Source organism: Lutjanus erythropterus, chromosome 11, assembly GCF_056507025.1.
Source record: "Lutjanus erythropterus isolate fLutEry1 chromosome 11, fLutEry1.hap2, whole genome shotgun sequence".
NCBI classification, from domain to species: Eukaryota; Metazoa; Chordata; class Actinopteri; order Lutjaniformes; family Lutjanidae; genus Lutjanus; species Lutjanus erythropterus.
The window spans coordinates 23,013,114-23,036,519 of NC_139327.1; the positions used below are offsets into that span (position 1 = coordinate 23,013,114).

The 23,406-nt window shown below is 38.5% G+C and overlaps 1 protein-coding gene across 2 annotated transcripts; it reads right to left on the bottom strand.

Moving 5' to 3' along the window:
• Window positions 1–587: 587 nt before the first annotated feature.
• Window positions 588–22,390, bottom strand: pafah1b1b (platelet-activating factor acetylhydrolase 1b, regulatory subunit 1b). 2 transcript variants are annotated; one of them, XM_084729689.1, is made up of 11 exons: window positions 22,218–22,390; window positions 11,268–11,553; window positions 9,071–9,155; window positions 8,875–8,949; window positions 8,355–8,561; window positions 6,400–6,568; window positions 6,117–6,219; window positions 5,068–5,296; window positions 3,468–3,569; window positions 2,725–2,881; window positions 588–1,883 (listed from the first exon to the last, which is right to left on the bottom strand). In XM_084729689.1, exons 2-11 carry the CDS (start codon window positions 11,297–11,299, stop codon window positions 1,810–1,812), a joined length of 1,233 nt encoding a protein of 410 aa, XP_084585815.1. In that variant the 5' UTR covers window positions 11,300–11,553; window positions 22,218–22,390; the 3' UTR covers window positions 588–1,809. The 2 variants fall into 2 exon arrangements, with proteins under 2 accessions (XP_084585815.1, XP_084585816.1); XM_084729690.1 differs by lacking the exon at window positions 22,218–22,390 and adding an exon at window positions 22,013–22,165.
• Between the last annotated feature and the right edge of the window lie 1,016 nt (window positions 22,391–23,406).

The window sequence follows — 23,406 nt, forward strand, 5'->3', positions numbered from 1 at the left end:
ATATATATATAAAACATTACCATATATATATATATATATATATATATATATATATATATATATATGGTAATGTTTTGATGCATCCTACATATCTGATGAAGGCCAGTTAGACCAAGAATTCTGTCATCAAGAAGATGACGATGATTATAATGATAAATGTACTGTTTCTGTAAAGTCTGGTGGGTTTTGGCGAGTAAAAAAAAACACTGCTGTTTCTGGTTAAACAAAATGTGCATTACTCTGATCTCTGTGGGAATCATTTCCATAATGCTGTCAGACACTTACAGTGAACATATTTTGACAGTGACAAGAATTACATTGCAGCCAATCTCACTCAATATGGGACCAATTTCAAAAATTGTTGCCCCCATTAGTCACTTAAGGCAAAAACATGAGAAGATATGATCCAGGTAGAAAAACACAATAGTTGCCCTTTAATGTATTTAATGTGGGGTGCACTGGAAGGTGTGCTACAGTATCTGACCTCCCAATGAAACTGTTGTAGCAAATCTTGTCTGACTCCCAGAAGTTCCTTTTCCTTCATCTCATCTCACCTCCTTTCCTCAAAAGAAAGCACACACAAATAGTTTGCTTATATTTACAGAATTTTATTTCATTATGTTGCAAACAATGACATCCAGATATATTGATACACAACTTTTACTGTGCGTGTATGTGCGTTTGTGAGTGTATGTGTATGTGTGTGTAAAGAGAGCAGTGAGACCACAGAAAGCAGAATGAAAATCCCGTGTGAGGGAGCCCTCAATGGGTTAACAAGGCAAAGATAGCGAGCAAGAAGAGGGCACCGGGCGATTTCTCTGGGCCGACGTACACACACACACAAACCTCGTTAAAAGGTGAGCAGACTTTTTCCTCTGTAAAACACACTTTTGCTAAGGGGGAGGGGCGTTGTGTGCCTGTGCTCTCAGCAGCGTAGGGATCATTAAGGTCCTGTGAGTGTCTACTAGAAAGCAAGTTTTGTTAAAAGAGATGAAGTAGTTATGAATGAATGAATGAATGAACACAGTGGGTGAGAAGCTTTGCCTCCACTCCGTCTCCTCTGACCATCAGAGCAGAGACAGCGGAGAGATTCTCCTGTCTTAATATACAAACACACACACACTCACACGATGTATACACACATGTACACGTGCACTCGCCCACAGAACCTCATGTGATTCAACTAGGGAGCTGCATTCTGCTTAAGTTTTTCTTATCTCTGGAAAGCCTCCACTCATTCTTTCTTTTATTTCCTCACACCTTCTCTATCACCATCCACGCAGTGACAGACCACAACAATGGAGGCATGGAGTAGAACTAAACAAAACCCCTTCAACAAGGGGTGCAGTCAGTCAGTTAACTGAAATCCACCTGCGCCAGCACACAAGGATATTTACCCTTTTGACCCAACGGGAAGTCATGACAACAGTATGCAAATTCGGCAAATTTAACAGTATACAATTTTTTGTTTGATTCACCATGCAAGGAATACTTCTTATCTTTTTGAGTGTGTTTATGTGTCAGAGATTGCGTGACATTTATTAAGCGTACCCTACATCCAGAATAATTTACATAAAAGGACAATAGTCATCTTAATAGGGCTGGACTGATGTAGGGAAGGAGGGCAGGAGAGGGGAGGAGAGGGGGGTGGGGAGAAGGTAAAGCGCCATGGTCAACTATGGTTTGGAGTGCGAGAGGTGAGGGGCTGGGGCTGGGTGTCAGAGGGAAGAGGGATGGGGCAAGGTGGGGCTGCTTTTGGAGTTGGGAGGGAGGGGGGAGCAGGACAGGGCCAAAGAGGTGGAGGCAGTCTCAGCGGCACTCCCAGACTTTGACTGTCTGATCGACACTGCCCGTCACAACGTAGGGAGCAGTCTTGTGGAAATCTGCAAGAGAGTGAACATTTGTTCAGGTATGCTGAATCAAAGAAAAGCCCAGGAATTTCAACTGATTAAACACATGGGTGAAGTAAGTTTAATCTGCAGTAAAAAGTGAGCTATACATCTTGGGTTTAGGTGCTGTGTTTTTACAGTTTTAGTGCAGGTTAAAGGGATAGCTCAGATTATGTGAGGTGGGGTTGTATAAGGTACTTACATGACCATCCATACACCCCCCAGTTTTAAGAAGAGACAAGTTACAGCATGGAAGCTAAGCAATGTACTGTTGTGAGGAGCATAAAATGTATTCAGCCACTTAGGAAAGCATCGATTACAAAAAAAAAAGAAAACCAATCAATGGGCCTTTTTTAAGGTGGCAAAAATCTGTTTTGTTGCTGCCTCTGTCGATAGCAGTACATTGCTTAACTTCTGTGCTGGTGCTCCTTCTTTTCCAAACTGGGGGGTGTGTCGACCGCCATGCACAGCACCAAACAATTGTTTTAATTTATTACAATTACAATTATAATAACTGTTACAATTATTTTATTTCTTTAACTAAAAATCTAACAATTCTGTCAGGTAGCGATTCATTATGAAAGTAATGCAATTACAATTTCCAGCAGTTTCATGCCCTTCATCCAGAATCCAAGCACTTCTCAGACCTTGAAAACACTACATTAAAGTTCAAGAGTTTTCAAGGATTTCCAGCACCTGTACAAACCCTGAACTCACTAACTATGGAGGAGTACCTCAAAAATCCAAAATACCCTTTTACTAGAGTTTGAGATGCAGGATATGTAAAAGTAATCTCATTAATAATTAATGTTGATTAATTAATAATCTGTCTTACCCAGAGAGGTAACAAAGTGTTCATGGGCACACAGGGTCTTCATGCAGCGTTTGTTCTTGTAGTCCCAGATCCTAAGGGTTTTGTCATCAGCACAGCTCACTATGAATCTTCCTCCAGGATGAAACAATACCCCACGCACCCAGTTGTCATGTCCCACCTGAAGAAACAAGACCGATTACCCTCCATGTCATTCATACGCAGTAAGACAGCATTAAGTCACAGGTCATTAGGTGAGTTTCCATCCAAATATATCACCAATGTTTCAAATTCCAACTAAATCAACAAAAAAAAGCAAAAAAGCAAAAAAAAAAAAAAAAGCAATGTGATTTCTAAGAGTTGGTTAATCGAGATGAGCAATAGGTGGGACCAAGTTTCCAGTCATAAAACTTAGTGTTACAGAAGAAAAGGGCGAAACAAGATGACATAATAAAAAGAGCACCAGTTGAATCTGAAATGGTGGAAAATAATGAAAGTAACAGGATGGAAATATGACATCTGTGTTTACTTCATGTATTCATGTGTGGACGATTAAATCAGACCTGTGTGGTGCGATCATGGATGTATTATAAAGCCATGGGTGTGATGAGTCATGTGAGTTAAATGTTCACTACATCAGAATTTATTCTGAAAAAGTGTTAACATCTCCTATTAAGTGAATTAACTTTTTACTGTGTTACTTTGAAATGTGCATAAATGTACTTTGATGGAAACAGGCTATAGAAACCATCTCTTACACTACTCACCAGAGTCATAAGGCAGATGCCAATGCTGACATCCCACATCTTAATTGTTTTATCTCTGGATCCCGAGAGAAGGAAGGGTCCAGGTTTTCCACTTTTCTTAGTCTGCAAAACACAGATACAGGGAAGATGTAAGAAATAGTGACTGAGTACATATATGACAACAATGCATTTTGTAGCTAAAAAAGTTACTGACTTTTCATCTTGCACAGCCATTCTCAAACTTAAGAAAGCCTCAGTCCAATGACAAGACACAAGATACGTTTGGCATTAATGTGACAGATCACCAAATATGCTGTAACACCTGTTCAGCTTGGTCAGATAAATGAAGAATGACATGTAATTTAAGTCTCATGGTGTTGTGTTTTTTTCAACTTGATCACAAATATTTTATGGTAATTTCAAACGTACAGAAATTAAACAGACCACTAGCTTTCTGTGTGTGCACAATTTCTCTCTGTTGTGTTTATTGTTAAACATAACTAATTTACTGATATGTGGTTCCAAGACAAAGACCTTTTTAGGACCAGCAACAATATGTGATCCATTGCGATGTTTCACTCCTCACATCCTCATATGCCAGTTTGGTAGGCATCACCAAACTACTACACTACATCAACTCAAAATCTTAATTTGTCAAATAAATCTTCGTGAGGAAACTGAGATCTTTCAAGAGCAAGATGTTGGAGCTCTTTTATCAGTGTTTTGTGGCCAGTGCACTGCACTTTGCTGTAGTCTGCTAGGGGAGAAATACTCGAGCTGGGATCATCAACAGACATAATAAACTAAAAAAGAAGGCTGTCTCTGTAATTTTAAAATATTTCACTGTATCTGTAGTACATAATGGTATATTCTTCAGATTATTTCTTATAGATATACATGTTATTATCTATATGCCTGGAAAACTGCTGCAACACAAGAATTTCCCAATCTGACATCAATTAACCACATCCAATCATCCACCCCTATCTATCTAAAACTACAAAATACTTCAAAAATGAATTACATTACCATCAGCCCCAGCTGTACTATTTAGCAAACATTAACATGCTTACACACTAAACTAAGACAGTGATCAAGGTCCCTGCTGAACATCAATATGTTAACATTGTCAATGTTAGCATTTAGCTCACAACAACACTGTGCCTAAGTACAATCTCACAGCACCACTAACAAGGCTGTCGATTATAAACATGGATACAGGCGAGTATATACAAGGTTGGTAATTGTAAGTGCAGTTCTTCTTTGCATTCCCAGCTGTTTGTGACAGACTGATCATAAACGTGTGATGTAAAAAACCTGACCAATCATTGTGTAATCTGCTCAGTCAAGTCTGAAAGATCCTGATGGTATCTTACCTTTTGTGATACAGTAAATTACTAAATGGGTGACCTCACTGGTACAGTGCCTCTTCTGTTTAATGTTGCAGTTTTAGTTAATGTACATCCATGCATTAATTAAGTGCATAAATGTCTCATGAGACAGTCACTATTTCAGTGCATACAGTTGGCCACAAACAATTGAGGGAATCCCTGCAGCTGAACCAAACATACACAAACATACTCTGTATGTAAAGGTCAGATCCTGCAGTGGCTGGACATACCTCTGAGCCTGTGGCCTCCAGGATGGTGGGGTGAGCACTGTCAGGGGCCCAGGAGATGCACTCTACCACATGTTCATGCTCCCTCAACTCAGCTTTGCATTCCTTCGAGGCGACCACCCAGACACGCACCGTCTGGTCGTTGGAGCAACTTGCGATCAACGAGCCATCCTGGTTGGGACGCACCATCCTAACCCACTCCCTGTGGCCTGTGAATGTCTTCACACAGTACCTGGAGGCAGCAAGAATGTTTGTTAAAGAGAAGCTTTTAGCATAATGAAATATTATCAGGGATTAATTTACAACTATTGGAAGGAAGAATATGGAAATTGGAATAAAGCGGATACAGGCCTCATATGAGCCTCGCACTCATCTATTGGTATTGACATATAAGTTTTGCATGCGCTAATATGTTAACTTTTTTTTACGGAACATATTATGCAGAAAATGATGCTTAGGGTGATTTAGATTTCGCAAAATGGGGAACAAGAAGAGCCTGGCAGGTGCAAATGCTGATACGTTTCATTTTACAACCTGCCCCTACTTTACCAACAGTATTAAAATTACTGATGTTTATTTTCATGTTATTTATCTTCTCAGCATTCATTTCTACAATTACTTGAAGTTAGTGTTTTTTTCCTGCCATGTAAAGTGTCTTTAAGTACCTATACACATAAAATATATTGTTATTAAATAAAAAAAAATATTTAAAAAATGAGTTGATAAAGTTATGACTTTTAACAGCCTTGTGACTGCCTTTGCACAGTCACAGCGCTGCAAAATCAGTGCAAAATCCACGCAGAAAAGGTCCATTTTCATTCTAGCTCAAAAATTCATTATATTGGCCAACATATCAATAACGTGTACATTTTCCCCCTCTTAAATCAATATCACTACTGGTCTCAAAACTCCCATATCAGTCAGGCTCTAAATTGGAATATAGAGAGAAAAAAGAGAAAACAAACTATGGTCAGAATGTTAAAGTACATCAATCTAAGTCTCTGTGAGAGCTTGTGGTTTTGAGTGTTGAAACAGGGCTTCTCCTCACTTACCCAGTGGCCACCTCCCACATCTTGATGGTCTTGTCTCTGGAGGCAGACACTATGTGGTCACCATTTGGCATGATGGCTACAGACGACACATTGTGATCGTGGCCTAGAAAACACAATCAAGAGATTAGTACTGCAATTGGTCTGTGTTCATCTTTATACTTTAATATTTACAGGTAAATTTCTATTAAGCAGTTCAGAAATTATAATATGTCTGTATTAAAGACACCACTTTTGAAGGTGCTCCTGTGCTGTAAACTCCATTTTTTCATTAAATATCTCTTACCATGCATTGTTCGGATGCACTCAAACCCCTGAAAGTCCCAAAGTTTGATGCTCATGTCAGCTGAACATGAAGCCAGCAGCTTTCCCGTCTGGTCGAAGGAGATGTCCTGCACAGAGTCTGTGTGGCCCTTCAGGGTTCGCTCATAGTCCCCTGCTTCATAGTCCCACACCTAAAATCAAAGACAGTGATAGCTGGTCAGCGAGGCATTTCAGTCTCTCTCTTCCCAATTACCACACAGAGATGCGCAATCTTCCTTCCCTACAAATAAAATGTGACTATGAAATTGCTGACATTGGTCATCTTAAACAAAGTCTAGAGGCCTAATAGCAAAATTGCTACACTGAAAATACTGATGTCATTTGATTTTGCAGCCCAGGAAATGTGATCCTTCCATGACATCATGTTCCTCGCCATAAGTGTTTTTTTTTTTTGGTTTTTTTTTGCCACATCAAACAGGCAGGATGGGGTGTGGGCTAAATGATGGGTTTTGACATAATCTAAACATTAAACACATAATTAAAGCATTTAAACTGTTTAAACTGTTGAGAACATTATCATATTATATGAATTAAACTATCTACCGACATTGTTTAATAAAGAAAAAGCATGAAAAGGAAAGAAGGGGGGTGGGTTGAAAGAGAACAAGATTTGCATGTTTCCCAAGGTGCTGTGCTCTGGGAGTGTTGCCTCTGACAACACGAGCATCAGCCCATCTCCACACAGATGAGCAGTGACAAAGCAGAAAAAAGAGTGAGGAGGGAAGGGAAACAAGCAGGGAGGGAGGGAAGAGGATAAAGGGAGGTGGCAGAGGGGCAAAAGCGTGTTGAAGCAGAGGCACTGAGGATAAAAAGGGAGAACAGGCTCAGATCTGCAGTACAGCTTTGATCTGAAGGGTCAGAGCTGCAGAGGCTACGTTGTGGTGTGCTGCCTGCAACACTCACTGATTTTGCTTATAAATGCTGCTGCATGCAGCCATGACTGGGCTTTAATATTCTTGCTAGAGACACATTTTCAAAGCACTGATCACTTTAGAAAAGATATTACATTATATGAACATCAGAAAAGCAAAAGAAGTGTGGACAATGTGTACATAAGTACATATGGGAAATACGCCAATATGTCATATGTCAATATTTTTAGGGAACTATAACTATAACAGTAAATTCCACCCAGCGCACCACAGTTCTGATCCGTCCTCCGCATGGCTGAAGGACCCACCGGCAACATTTCAGAAGAGTTTCAGCAGCGGAGTGTTTTGGCTGCGTGATTATGTTTACTTGCTCAGTTTTTGTTGATCAGGTCCTCTTTGCTTGCTCTTTGTGCTTCTACCATGGACAAGCAGTTTGAGCGGTTACACAGTTGATCAACATACACTGTAGGACTCACTGTCTCTTTTTATTGTCCATTTACAATGTTGCATGTGTTTTGTGCTCTTGCAGTGTTCCTGCAACTAGCTCAATCTTCCCTGAGTCTAGGCAAGAGGCAGTGGAGGGAAACAATTCGCTTCAACAATGAACCATCTATGACTTAAACTCACTATATGAACTGCAGTACTCATTTTTGCATGTGCAATTGCTACATGCTGCTCCTTTAGGCACTTAAAATAATTCTATCAACACCATTTCTCCTGGTTTGTTGTGATCCATTTGTACATAGTTACCAGTTGTAATGCAGGTGCACCGAGCTTAATATAATACTAAATCTAATACACACAAAATAAACCCCTGTATTTCCTGAAACTGTGTTGGAAAGGTGTTGATTTATCTCCATGAGCATTCTGGAGTGATGGGGATTGTACTGCATTGGATTAAATGGTGTTTTGACAGTCTCAACAAAAACAGAACATTAATAAAGTGAAGATTTAGACTGTTGTATTGGATTGCATCATACGTAGCAAACTGTAACTAATAAACTGCCAGCTCAACTTGTAAATCTGTGTATAAACACAGACAAACCTTGATGGTTGCATCCTCAGAGGCTGTGACCATTACAGAGAAGACAGGGTGGAATATGACACGCGTGACAGGAGCGCGGTGCCCACTCAGGGCGTATCTCTCTGGGGGACGGGGGATCCACTCTTTGGGGTCCCTCTTCTGACCCACAGATCCTCCGTGTGTCATCTCCTCCTTTGCTTCATTCAACTTTGACTCCAACTCCATCACCTGAGGCAGAGCAGTGAGTCAAAGAGGAGAGAAGTCAGAAGAGTCACGAGCAGCAAATTATTATCCCAAAAACTAAATTCATGTCATATTGGTAGTTTAGATTTCTAAAAAAGCTTTTATTTTTGTGTTAACATTTTTCTATGTAGGTGACTAGTATGGCTGCAAGGAAGTATAGTTACATTGCATGTTGTACTGTACATGTCATGGCAACTACAGTGCATTCCCAAAACATTTGTATGCCTAAAATATGTGAAATGTACAGCATATATTAAACATCTTGGGCACATAAAAAAACACACTATTCATTCTTTACCTTCTTCTGTAACCTGATGACTGAGGTCCACTTCTTTTCCAAAAGCCCTGCATACTTTTTATCTACGTCATCATTCTATGAATAGAGAAAAGACAGGCACTGAGAAGGGGGTCCACATTCCTCTTAGTAAACATAAATGTACACCATCTTTGTCATTTGTTTTGACCTCTTAGGGCATCCTAAGGTCTTTCCTTACCATATCTAACTCTGCTTCTTTCTTGAAGGTGGAATAGGCCTCCTCGTATCCATTGGAACGGAGATAGTCAGCTATAGCCCGGTTTCTGAGAAAAAGTGGAATAAAATTAATTTTTCAAAGTTTTCAGGCATTTACTTCTCACCAATTACAGATACAGGTGCTAGTATACACCCACTGACAATCCTAAGTGGTCAGTATTGGTGGGATTGGTGGTTTGACTATGCCTAAATATGGTGCTAAATTAATACAGGGTTCCTATATCTTCCATTTCATTCTATACTTTTCCAGACTCAAATTTGCAGACTTCTTGGTAGGTTTCTTCAGACCATGGTTCACATCTTGCTTACTTTTCCCATTTGCAATCCGTAGCAAACCAGGCTTTATAGTTTGGATTTTCAAGCCAGCCCTTGGAAAACTTGTATTTACCCATTATGGCTGATGCATTCTACAACATCCACAGAAAGTTGGACATTGATCCAACAAAATTTAACAATAATTAAATATTTATTACAGCCTCTGAGCAGCCTTGTCACAGTGCCCATAGAAACTATGATGAACTCCAACATAAAGGTATAGTTTCTTTATGCATGAAAGATACTATGTTTACTTCTGTAATAACTACATCACTGCATAATTCATAAGCACAACTTTCCACAGGGGTGTGAAAATGGAAAGATGAGGGCAGCTAGGAGTGTCCAGAGACATGCTCTCCTGTGAGAAAAATTTTGGCTGCAAAAGTCAAAATGTGGTGGCCTTTGGAACATTCTAATGCCACTATTCCAACAGAGTCAGTCCACTGACTGCAAATGTGCAGTGAATTAATGTAAAGGAGAATTAGGCTTCTTGTGCATTTTAGCACATACAGTCTTATATTTGAATATTTGACATCACACTTGTTCCCAACTGATAAGAACTTTTGTAACTAAGACAAATTACATTAGTTTATGGCTAAAAACACAAAAGTGTGAGGCTGATGCATAGCTGATGTCTTAGAGACAGGTGTGTACTTAAAAACCTGGAAATTACTAAACTCAAATTCCATACTGCTTAGGAACCCTGTTAATTACTTGTGAAAGTGAGGTTATCATTTATTAACTATTAGCTCCACCTTAAGAGAAATGCTGGTTCCTCCTTAAGAGAGAGGAGACCACACCCCGTCTAACAAATGAGAGCAATGGGATTCAAGTTTCACAGTTCCACCTTAAATGTCAGCAAATCTGACTGAGTGCCATAAGAAATTACAATCCTTCTGTGAACAAAACATAAGGACCGAATCACTGGGAAACTATGTTTTGTGCTGCTATGGAAACCAGAGATTCGCCACAAAGACAGAGCACAAGGGACAAGGCAACCACAAGCACATGGAAACACAACCTTAAACACACATATAGACTCGCACAGACGCACACACACAGACAGATGTACACACACAGTTATATAAATGAGTGGAACTGCTCTTTTATGAGAAGAAGGGTGAATATTTCATGAGTAACAGTGCTAAATTTAGGCTGCAGCTTCAGGGCCACTTTGAACAGCAATGGTAATTGTAACCCTGTTTAAACTGTCTGTTTTGGACTTTTAACATTAGGCCATCACTGGCAGCAGGATTTCCACAAAATTCTCTCAATTAAATTCTATTTTTAACTCATTAGAACATAAACAGTCCAGATTTACTTGACTGAGAAGGGAGAACACCACAAAGATGAAATATCTGTTGTCTGGACTGGGGTGAATTGATCTGGGATTTATATCATATGATATGGTTATATGACTAACCAGCTATCATTTTGTTAGGTTCCTCCTTCTTCCCCACCCCCCTCATGTCTTTGCTCCTGTCATGCGGGTTATGAAATATTCACTGAGTAGATATCAAGTGAAGCACCTTGAAGGTCACATCTCTTTACATTTCCTCATGATTACACATTCTTGTAAAGGAATGCACTTTCTCACAACATCTGCATTAACCTCTTCTGGATGATCTGGCTCAAACAGCTTTCTATCAAGACAGGAAAACATGTGACATATACACATGCTTTGTGGTCAAACTTCGAGGTATTGCTAAAAAGCCTACATGCACACACACTTATATGCAAGTGACGCTCTTAATGAGCAGTACATGTGTGTCTGTCTACATGTCTGTTCTTGTTTGAATGTATAATGAGCCTTCACACCCACATATTTACATCCAGGCACTCACAGTTCATCTCTTTGTCTCTGTGACAGCACCATGGTGGCTGCTGTTCACTCCCTCTTGGGGAGGTGACGGTGAGGTGATGTGCTGGGGGAGTCTGGCTGGGAAGTGTGTGATGGGGACGTGTCTGATCCCTCAGTGATGTTCTTCCTTCAGTGACTGGGAGGTGGCGGAAAGAGTGCCACACAGAGGGAGGTGAATTGGAGATACAACTGTCACTCAATTGTCGAGACGAGGCTCCACAAGTATTCACAGGCCCAAATCTCGCTCACTGATCAGTCGTGCCCATCACCTGATGAGGAGACAGAAGTGGGTCAAAAAAAATACAGGAAAAGTGATGCAATTGAATTACATGTACAACTAGGTTCTAAGACAACATTAAAAAACAAGACAAAAAGTTGACAAATTCCATTCCTCTAAGTGATTGAGTTTTCTTATCTAAATAAATGTACTCATGGAGTGATACAAACACAGACAGTACAGTTCAAGTTTTAACAAGATTTGCATGAATGAAGCAGAGAAGCAAGTAAGAAGGGAAGTACAACAATATATAAGTTAACAGCACTGTTAAGTAAAATTAAGGCCTTGTTGGAGACGCTTTGTTGTCCCTCTGTTCATTCATTAATGTACTGATGCATGCATCTTCAGACTAGGGCTGCACAATTAATTTAATATGGAGCTACAACGATTAATCAATTATATTCAAAATTAAGTCAAAATCCTCTGATTCCAGCTTCTTAAAAGTGAATGTCTTCTGGCTTCTTTTACTTCTTTATGACAGCTGAATGAATCTGGATTGTGGGCAATTCAAGACATTTGAGGATGTTATCTCACGCTTTGAGAAACACTGATGACCATTTTTCTCAATTTTCTAATGATAATTAACAGAGACAACAATCGACAGATCAATAATGAAAATTATTTGTGGTTGCAGCCCTAATTGAATAATAATCTCGATCTTGATTTTGGCTTCTCACAATTAAATGAACATGACTGACTACAATGTTGATGTTTAAAATGCAGAATCTGCTCATAGAAAACTCTGCTGCATATCAAATTAAGTGCTTCCTAAACAGCCATTCTGCGTGGCAGCCTTTGCAAAATTCCCTGAATGTTGCAATTACAGTCAAGAGTAGTGGAATAATGTATGAGGCGTAGAGCTAGTCCCTTGAAACAGTTCATCATCCATTGTTTGGAAGCATTTTGAATTTAGGACAAGTACTGTTAAGCAAGAATAAACTGCACCACAACTTGAAAAAACACCAAAACCTGCAGTGCAATGAATGCACTAAGGCCAAGAAGAATAATGTTGCTAATGTTACCATTCTTGTCCAACAACAACTCTGACATTCTTTACAGCGACACTGTACAGAATGTCATCATATGAATTTAGTATAACATGTAAGCTAAAGAAGCTCTTTTGAATAAATTTTGAGCAAAAAAAAAATGGACAATTTTATTTATATTTTGCTTCTAGGAGACACACTGTGAATTATTTTGATGTACACATTTTTGTCACTATTTAAATGTGACAGTGCATTACAAATAATTTGACCGTAAAACTCAATGAAAAATTGCAATCTCAATATTGATCAAAACAATCATGATCCATTTTTTTGGCCATTATTGAGCACTCCTATCTCAGACCCTGCATTGATGTCACAAATATTTCTATATTACATCAATTTCCAAACATAATGAGAAAAAATAATTATTGTACATCTTAAGGCTGGACTAGCAACTCTCTCTCTGCATAATCTGAACCTATGAATATTATATAAGCAAATGATGATTTTTAAAAATGGTAGCAGAAGATTCAGTTAATTGTATCTGCATAACTTTGCCAATAATTTTATCAATAATGTGTGGGAGTTTAAAATATTTTTCTTGATTATATTTTAGAGTCCACGATAATGTGACCATGCCAATAGCCAAAGAGCACAGATCAACAGCACATGCTGACAAATCAAAACACACCACTTGGGGATTGTGAAGCTAATAAGAACATTCACTTCCTGAGCTTCAACACTGCTGGCACCTGGGGCCACAATAGCACTAAGCTGCTTAGCGGCTAGACAAGACAACCTAGAGTCTGTGTGTGTGTGTGTGTGTGTGTGTGTGTGTGTGTGTGTGTGTGTGTGTGTGTGTGTTTCTAAGTGATAGAGACCACAAGTCCTACATACAGCTGACAGTGCAATGTAAAGAAGGGACTGGACGGTAGCTAACAGGATTAACCCCAGACACGGAGTGAGGACCTTAACAGCAAGCCGTCCTTGCCTGTATTATTGTCTGGTGCATTGTTCTTAATCGTTTCACAGTCCGTTGCCAGTTGCTGCTTCTAAACACAAAAGACTACTTAAAGAAAATAAATAATTGAATGACACTCACAACATTCAAGTTTTCTTTCTGCATATATTTCTACTTTGCAGACCAGCACCGGAGCATTACCTTTCAGTGAAAGCATGGCAGTCTTAGAGGACAACAAAACATTTAGCCAGGGACATGCCAGCAATGTCCTAGAAAGAACTCCTTTTTCCTGCCTGCAAACATGATGAGTGCTCTGAGCTGACAGGACAGAGAAAGTGATTTTAGCTGAGCAGCACTCTCAGCATGGTTCAAAAATAGTCATTTGACCAAACAGACCAACCTCTAAACTATTATGTAACCAAGACAATCTCAGTGTTGTCTGCACCTGCCTGAGACTCCTGAGCTTCACCAGCAACTTTCCAAGACTGAAGACATATATAAAGAGACAATGAAAATAAACAAGTGACAGTATAAGGCCTGGTTTCAGTCAGTAAAAAGTATTTTAAGTCCTGCAGGGACTCCAGTTATCACACAGAAAGGCAAATGTACAGTTATCTAGGCTTAGTTCTGACCAGAGGGAGCACGGTCACAGTCATAAATCAAGAAGAAGGGTTCAAGGTCCTGTCTATGTATCAAGCTTATCAAAAGGAAATAATGTAGAGGAGGTTTGTTTACAACCTGTGCAATCATCTAACCAACCAGTCCACTTCTCCCAAACGGCAATGATTGCTTTGAATGAATTTGCACACATAAACAAGATTGTGCCAAAGGAAGAGGAAAGGTTGAAATGTTATTATACAATATGCATCGTGTTCATGTGTGGACTCCGGCTGTGGTCAGCTCCTAGTGCGAAACACACATTTAAGTTCAGGACTTAAGCATCTAGATAAGCTTCACTATGAAGTCACTCCTATCACTTTTTTGTCACTAAAGAAGGCATTCTTTGAGAATGCTACAGATTAGGTGGTCAGAAGATTTTGGCTTTTTAAGACAGTAGGTCAAGCTTAGATAATGCTGAAACAGTTAGGCTAGTTGGTAGAAAAACTGCCTTACTATAACAATTCCAATTATCTTGACAACTAAATTACTGATAAAGTCATATAAAGCAAAAAAAAAAAAAAAAATGCTACTAAAATGAGAGGATTTGCTTTTCTGTTTTATTGTCAATGAAAAATGAATTATTTTTGAACTCTGAGGCAAAAAAGGTATCACTTACAACTAGGGCTGGGCAGTATGACAAAATTTTAAAAAATCATATCAGGCTGGCAGCTAACATTAGCTCTGGGTCCTTTACCCGCAGACACTGTGACCCTCTGGTCTGAAAAGGTGAAGAATTTAGTGAGTTGTTGTCATGTTTTGTACATTAATGTGTAAGGCATTTCAGCGGCATTTAAAGTACGATTTGGCAATTGTAGACTGTGATTAACGGCTTCAAATGGCTCTTGATACACACAGTAGTTTTTTTTTATAATAAATAAATTCTGCTAAATTTGAACTGCTTTCTGAGTGTTTTCTTTGTGTTTGACTAGTTGACTAGTCTAAATTAAATTTTGCGTTTAATCGACAGGGCAATTAGTCGCCAGGAACATCCCAAGTGCACATGCTCAAGCAAGCATGCCTGTGGTGTGGGTGTACAGCAGTGAAATGGGCCCCTGCTGAAACACTTTCCTGCCGCACATGTTCCGGACGTTGTTTGGGCTATTCACCAGTATGGCGGTATATGAAAAATTCATATCATAACGAAAATAAAGACTGGTTTTCGGTACGAACCAGTATACTGCACAGGCCTACTTACAACTCTAGTTAATTATGATGGATGAATTTGAATCTTTTCTGGCATTTTATGACAAAGCAATTAATCATGAACAGCTTCATGAACAAATAATAAAAAAAAAAATCTGTAGTTGCACTTCAGTATAAAGACACAATTGGCTCACAAAATCAGATCATGTATATAAACTATAACACTTCAAAATATGTCAATTCTATTCTAGTAATTGAATAAAATCTGTTAGTTGAGATGTGTTACCATTCCAGTTTTCTCAAAGAACCACCCAGAGTACAGAGCACAGACATTGGCTTGCAGAGCACATTAACCCATCTACAGCCAAGTGTTATTTTCCCTATTATCAAGTCACTAGTGGAATTAACATTAATTACTGTCAGCTGACATGACCTTCTGCCAGAAATAATTCTCATTTAAACTGTTGAAAGCGACAACTAAAATGAGAAGCTGTTAGCTGAATGTTTTGTACTCTGATCTTTTTTCTAAGGAAGGCGTGATAACAGTCTAATTACCAATGGAGTTTATCAAATTGTGTAGGCTATATAATGAATGTATTAAGGAGATTTATATTAGGAGATGCATATTTCCAATCTGAGTTCTTTTCCTCAGCGAAATGGCTAGTGAATGTTCAAATTTTACAAGCCAATCAACATATTAGAATTGTTTTCTCTGGGTGGTAAGTAAAGCTAATCCACCAGCCACTTGCATATTGTACCAGTACTTGGCTGGTGCTAGTTTTATGCCCTGGATCTGCTTTATTTTAGTTGATACAATCCACTCATATATGCCCATATCGACCCCATACCGACCATTACAGCTCAACTCTACAGAGCAAGGCTGTGCCTTGTTACAGCTGTACCGTGGCCACAAGAACTGATTGCGGCTATTCTACACAATGCTTCGATTTCACCAGAACCATCACAGCTCCTCCCAGGAGCAGCTCTCCGCTCTGCCCCGCTTCAAATACGAGCCGTGTCTATTTTTGACTGATGCCGCATCAAACTACAGAGTTAATAGAGTTGGGCAGGAAGTCAGACACAAGAGTGACGTAGAGAATCTGGTCCGTTTTCAAAATAAAACACCACATGCAGACTGTGTTCATGAAAACAAACAAAATAGAAACTGTTTTGTTTGTCATTATCATTACATAGCCTACTTAACCATCGTAGAGACACAGAGATTAAGAAAAAATGACCAAATCAAAAAATTCTAAGTAAGTTCACATAATCAGGCAGGCAAACACTTCACTTCTGAAACACTGCAGGTGAGGCATGATGCCCATTAGAGGCCAGATCAAAACCAAGTCGCAGGCATGATGCATCTGGTGAAATCAAGCCATTAGAGCGGCTTGAGAAAATCTGTAATTTTGAGTTTTTCATGGGATGAGTGATCATAAATGTCTAAGAGGTGTTTCCAAAATATGCTAGCTATAAAATTATGGCCTAGTTATATGGAGAGTATACCCCCAACTGAAGGCCTCAGTCGGATATCTAGCATGTTCATGCCATAAAGTGAATTATCCTTGAGCAAGATACTGAACTGACCCCTTCCTTTCCCTGGGGCACCATGGTCAGGCTGACCTTGTAGGAAAACAAGAAGGGAAAAGACAATTTTCAGTATAATATAAATAAATTATTGAATTTAAAAATTATAGGTGTGTTTTTTTAACTATGACATAGCATTAGTTTGAAGTTATTATCTGTTTTTAAGTATAGCAGATATTTGTTTTCAGGAAAAACACAAATTTGGTGTTCTTTTGTCAAAGATAGATGACAAAAAGTACACAAAAATAAATAAACTGACTGTCCACAAACAGAGACAGAGGCAAGTTACAGATGGTAGAGGACTTGGAAAGAATTTGAAAAAAATACAAGAAAAAAATTTCAATTTACCACAAGAAGAGAGATGTTTTGATGAATTAATGGTTCTGGGTGGGTCATCATGGGGCCAGATGTCTAGGCTAGTGCACAGCAGATGAAAAGTGCCGATATTCAGCAATGATATTAGGACAGCAACCTACAAACTAACTTCCTCTGGATTCATATTGTTGAAAGACAAACTTAAGTTTTTTGTTTTACCAAATGTAATTCATATAGGTAAATAAACTGCATGGAACTTCAGTGAAAAAAATTTTTTTTTTTAATCGTATCACTAGGTATATCTTAGTCTCACAATATAAATCGTGGTGCATCTTGGTGCATCAAAATTTAAATCCTTTAAGCCATGAGGTGCTGATCTGATAGTATCCTTCTGTTTGTCATGCTCAGCCATCCTCACCAAAACTCAAGAAGTAACCTAGTTTAGAAGCAAACATGATGTCTGATTTTTGTCTGATTTGATTCAGAATCTATTCTTGATTGAATGCAAAAGGAAATAATTTTCAGTCTCTTGTTTCAGTTCCACTGAAAAACAGAATGAAACATAACAAGCAATTAATGGTTTGCAGCCTTTTTATTTAAAAAAGTTAAATGCATCAATAAATTATTTAATCATTTTGAAAGCATCTTACAGTCTCCTGCTGTATGAGAATAACAAAATGAGGGGGAGGCAGAGTGCTCGGCAGTGTTGTTATTAACATTGTGTCTCCAGCAGTGGAGAGCAGCCTCTCTGCTGCACTGTTAGCTCCAGGGAAAGCCAACAATGTCTATGATGCAGACTGGGCACAGAGTTTTGGTTGGTGCTGGCTTAAGTTGTTAAATACTGCAGCGTGTGCCACTCAGTCACTCTCATTTGTTACAGTTGATTGCTGCTCTGCTCTGTTCACATCTTAACGTCAGTGTCTGGGTGATGGTGTAAAAAGTATTCACGATACACTTGCCATTCATCTCACAAATGCAGTTTTTAGACACTAAATCAAAACATGCTTGCAACTACTGCCTTTTGAGAGTATAAAGTACATCTCTCCCTTACAAGATAACTCATAGCTGAGTTCTGCCTTTTTCACTCCATCAACATCACATTTTCAATTACTATTTTAAAAAAATAAAATTTTGACATTTATGAATCAATTCAGACTCACCCATGTATGCATCTTCATACATCTAAGAACTGGGTATTTCCCCTATGTATCACTATTCAGTAGTACCACAGATAAGTGACAAGTCAAAATTGTTAAAAATGGAAAATGTTTATGTTATTGGTTATTGATTATTGATTATTGATTATTTGAGTGCATGGTGACAAATCTGTTACATCTCCTCTCTGTTTAATCAGCAAAGACCAGTGTAAAAAACATTCAGGGAGCAGCTTCTCATTTTTGCCTGTGCTGATTATCACCTTCACTGTCACTAAATCTGTGAGTAACTTGATATAACAGGCCTAAATAAAACTTCTAAAAGAAGCATCACTGTGCAATTGCCATTGCTTTTGTAGTTCCAAACAACAGCAATGCGTCTTCACACCAATTTCAGTCTAATTTCATTCTGCCGATTAAATTTTCATTCATATCATATCAATAATTTAAGCTTTTCAACTTGAACCAGCACCTACAGTATTTGGATCTATAGCTGTTATTTCAATGTGTCAGATACATATTTAATCAACATTTATTCATTTGGTATCAGCAAAGACTCGCTATTAAAAGGACTCTGATCTGGATGAGGGCCAAAAACACTTCAAGGTATCCCTAGTAGAAATCCCTACACAAAACCTCCTAAAAACTACAAACTATAGAAATTCACATTTGCATTATAATAATACATTTCAGATGGAGAAGCAATCCTACCACAATATGCAACAGACTACATGCGTCAATGTGGAGGTCATTAAGAGCACTGGCAGCATGACAACCACAATACTTTACCTGCCACTGAGGAAAAGAAGACGTCACTAGGAGGTGAAGCAGCCTCCTTTCTCTCTGCATGCACTCATAATCACAACACAGATGTAACAACTTACATGCCTCTACTGCCCTCTCAAGAACAATAAAATCTCACCTTATCATACTGTCTTGATTTTTAAAATGCATGAACGTGAACAGATGATGTGACTAAGCTCCCACTTGACTTCAATAATAGACTGTGATGTCAGTTATGTCTCTTCTGTCTTTCTCAGTGAACTGAAAATTGGCGTTGAACATGAGTCATGTTCAGTAACACAAACAGCCGGTACAGCTGTGATGTCACACAGACTTTACCTGTCTTCTCCAAATTAACAATATTATCAATGTTACCCTGGTATAAATGCAACAGTCTCCAAAACAACATAGAAATTAATTTGTAAATGTAATCACAATCTTTGTATGACTTAAAGACAATTTAAATATCTACAGGCCTCTCCCCCAGGATTTTTCCCCAGTGATGGTGGCCTGTAAAGACTTGCTTCCTGAAGATACACATCAAACTGAATATCTTTGGGTCGTTTGGCTGTTAGTGTCAATCTTTCAAGGTATAAATCTCTAAAACAGTGAAAAGGCCATCACAGTTTTCTAAAACCTGAGATGACATATTCATGTCTTGGTCCGAAGCCCACAAATATTCAATTTACAATAATACCAAATAAAACAGAAATTGCAGAAAATCCTCACACTTGAGAAGCAGGTGTGTATATACATATATATATATATATATATATATATATATACACACACACACACACACACATATATATATACTATATAGTAGTATATATATAGTATATATAATAACCAATTACTTCATAGGCACTTGTCACTGTGTATTACATGTTTTAAGAACATATCAATTACTTAATAAAATATACATCAATTATATTAAGTAATAGTATTAGTCTTTGGGTGGGTAAGATACCATTTTTAAATCACAATTAAAAGGTAGAACCAGAGGATATACATATCCTGACTATCCTCACTCACTTTTATGAATGGATCATCAACTCAAGTCAAAATCACCTTAGTGAATAAAAACACAGCCAAACTGAAATTAAAAGAAATTCCAAGTAAGTTTAATTGATTTCTTGCAATCTAAAGGTTATTTTTAAAAAGCAAGGGTAACTTCCAAAAAAGAAGCATTGAATTTAGAGTTAATTAATGTACACCTAACAAAATGATGATGAACTCAGCCACAGGCATTAATTTGGGCTGAATATAAAGTTTTCAGTCACCATGCTCCGTTTGTGTCAAGCTGCTGCACGATGCCCCTCCTTATGGCCGACCTTCGGGCCCAACAAGTCCCTGCTGGCACACACTGAACCACCAGGCAATGTTTGATTACAAATGAAACATAAAGGCAAAACTTTTCTTTCCTTTTATTGGCAGTCTATTGTACTACATTATATTTTCTTAATCAACGATGTCTCAGGATTTATTGTGATGTTAGTCTATTGCCCTACAATAAAAAACCCTGAGTTCAAAAGTTACTCAGCCTTTATCTAAAACATACCGCACGTCATCATTGCCAACAGTCAAGATATAAATGTGACAAGACAGTGACAGAATATCAAAGTAGCTGTGACAGCATATCAAAACATGATGCCTATCTGTGTTTGATTTCCCTTTTAATTAGGACATACTGTAATTGAATAAATGTAGGTCTTCTCATATAAAGGAGAAAAGCAAAATGTGGTGATGCAGGTATAAATAAAGCAGAATTAAAAGCTTCACTGCACTGTCAACAACATCATCTTTTCATATTAGAAACATGTAATAGGCAAACCTTGAGATAATGGATTACTTTGGAAAACAGAGCACACATAAAGGTTCATAACCTATTCAGGCAAGGGCCTAACATTTAATGCTTTGCAGTAACAGCTACTGGACAATTACTGGCCATTCAATTAGCACATAAAATTCAGCCCATGAGACAGACGTGTACATCTAGAGAGAAATCTCAATAACCTTATTCAATACCAGTAATTCGTACTGATCCTTTCTTTTAGTCTCCACCCTATTTGTGATTCCTCAAACCTTAATACATTGCCTCAATTGAGCTTGCAATTTGCATAAAAACAAGCAAAATTAGCCAAAGACCGCTTTATTTTTGGAGAAACTGGTCTAGATTTAAAATCAAGCTCGGGTGACGTCTTTCCCAGCTTCGATGGCCACAAGGGCAAAGTTGCAGCAATGGCTCAGCAACGCCCTTTCCAGCTAACGTTAGCTTAGCACGATAACGTAGACGTTAACTGGACCTGTCAGTCTGAGTAGGCTAGATTTACACCACCACACTGTCTCCATACCAAAACACACAGAGGGCGTTGGTCTACGCCAACAAGTCACCAAACAACATAGTCACTTGTTGAAAAGAAAATACCCGTTAATGTGTAGGAGAATGGGATATGTAACCCAAGTTTGATTACACGGCTGATTGCTAATAGTGTAAGACAGCACTGGTTTAACTGTACCACAAATTAAAATGTAACTAAAATGCAACTAAGGTCAATGTTTTGAACGTTCTAAATTTAACATTTAATTTATGCAGTTTCTAGAAACATCATGAATATTTTCACCTGGCTGTCGGAAATACGGCAGCAGGCTGACAGCACCTAAGTTAGCTTAGCCGGCTAACGTACCACGTTAGCTCATCCCCACAGAACTTCCATAAATAGACGCAGCTAGCTAACGTTAGCCAAGTGTTTAGCTAGCTTTCACAACAAGTGTCTCCATACAAAAACCACGCACTGACCGAGAAACGCAGAATTGGGTTTAAGGCAGGAATTCACATTCAACATATTAGAGTAATATTACCGCTGAATTATTTTAACGCCCAGTCTCTGAATCGAATGCTCCTGTGAATGCCAACTTTGCCACTTAGCTTAGCTTTCGGCCTCTCCGCCATTTTGAGATCGGAACGGGAGAGCGCAGACACTGCAGGCAATTCGTCGTCAAAAATAACAAGTCTTTCTAAGTGTCAAAACAAAAATACAGAGGCCTGTAAAAACTACAGACTTACCCTCTGACAAAATGTCATTCTCATATCCCCTTAGCTTGTATGGGCATACGATGATAAACCCCGGTTTTGCTGTGGTATTGTGACTTTTCACATCACCCGGCACGGTCGGTCAGATTTTTTTCTCCTCTTTGGTACCACTGCATTCGCCCGGCCCCAGCTAACGGTCGCGATTGGATATCGGCTGCGCGCACGTTGAGGTGAGCGGAGGCGCGCAGCGTGCATAGCTCTCGCTCAGAAGGGAAACCTTGATTTTCGTAACTCTCGCGAGATGTGTGCGCTTTATTTTTTGTCATTGTGCACCTTTCACAAACTAATTATGCTTTAGAATGTGATAACGCGGTGGTTAAAATCTGGGTAGGATTCGGGCCAACAAACTCTTAGTTAGGATCAGAGTAAGATCATGTTTTGGTTTAAAATAATCGCTATCGCGAGGTCTTCGCTGGTCTGGGGTTCCTTTCTGGACACGACCCTCGCTCACAGAATTAAAGGAAAAACACACCAGCGTTTTCTAAATTTCTGAAGAGCCAAATTTTTTCTGGTCGAATATATTTCCTTGTGTAAAAAAACACGTATAATTCAGTTAATCAAATGTCATTTAGACTATCAAAGCACAAATTGGTGGGATTAATTTTACAGACATAATATGCCAAAAAAAAAAAAAAAGGTTCAAGCAAAAACTTGGTTTAATATAACCTGTTTATGGTTTCATATTAAACTTATCACATTGAAGCTGTGCTGGAATGTCCATTTTGTGTTCACCTGCTGCTTGTTTTCAATGCTCCATATTAAAAAAGAAAAACATACAATTCATATAAGTTATATATATTATTTTATTATTACTATGTACGAGAGTTTCAATTTATTTTAACAATTGTAATTGTAAACAAGTTTTTCACTGAGATGAGCAGCAGTAGGGCAGACTGTAGTGAAGATGTCATCTAGAGACAGGTCATGCAGCTGCTCCACAACTGAAAGTATACCAGTACCTATAATAATTTTATACTGACTGTATAGAGAACAATTTCAGATCAACAGCTGTAAGTCATAAAATAGCAGTTATTTGATTAAATAACTACCATAAAGACTGCAGCTAACAAATATTTCCATTTCGATTAATCTGTCAATCATTTTTCTCAATTAATCAAATGGTTGGTCTATAAATGGTGAAAAATTTTGATCACTGTTTCCC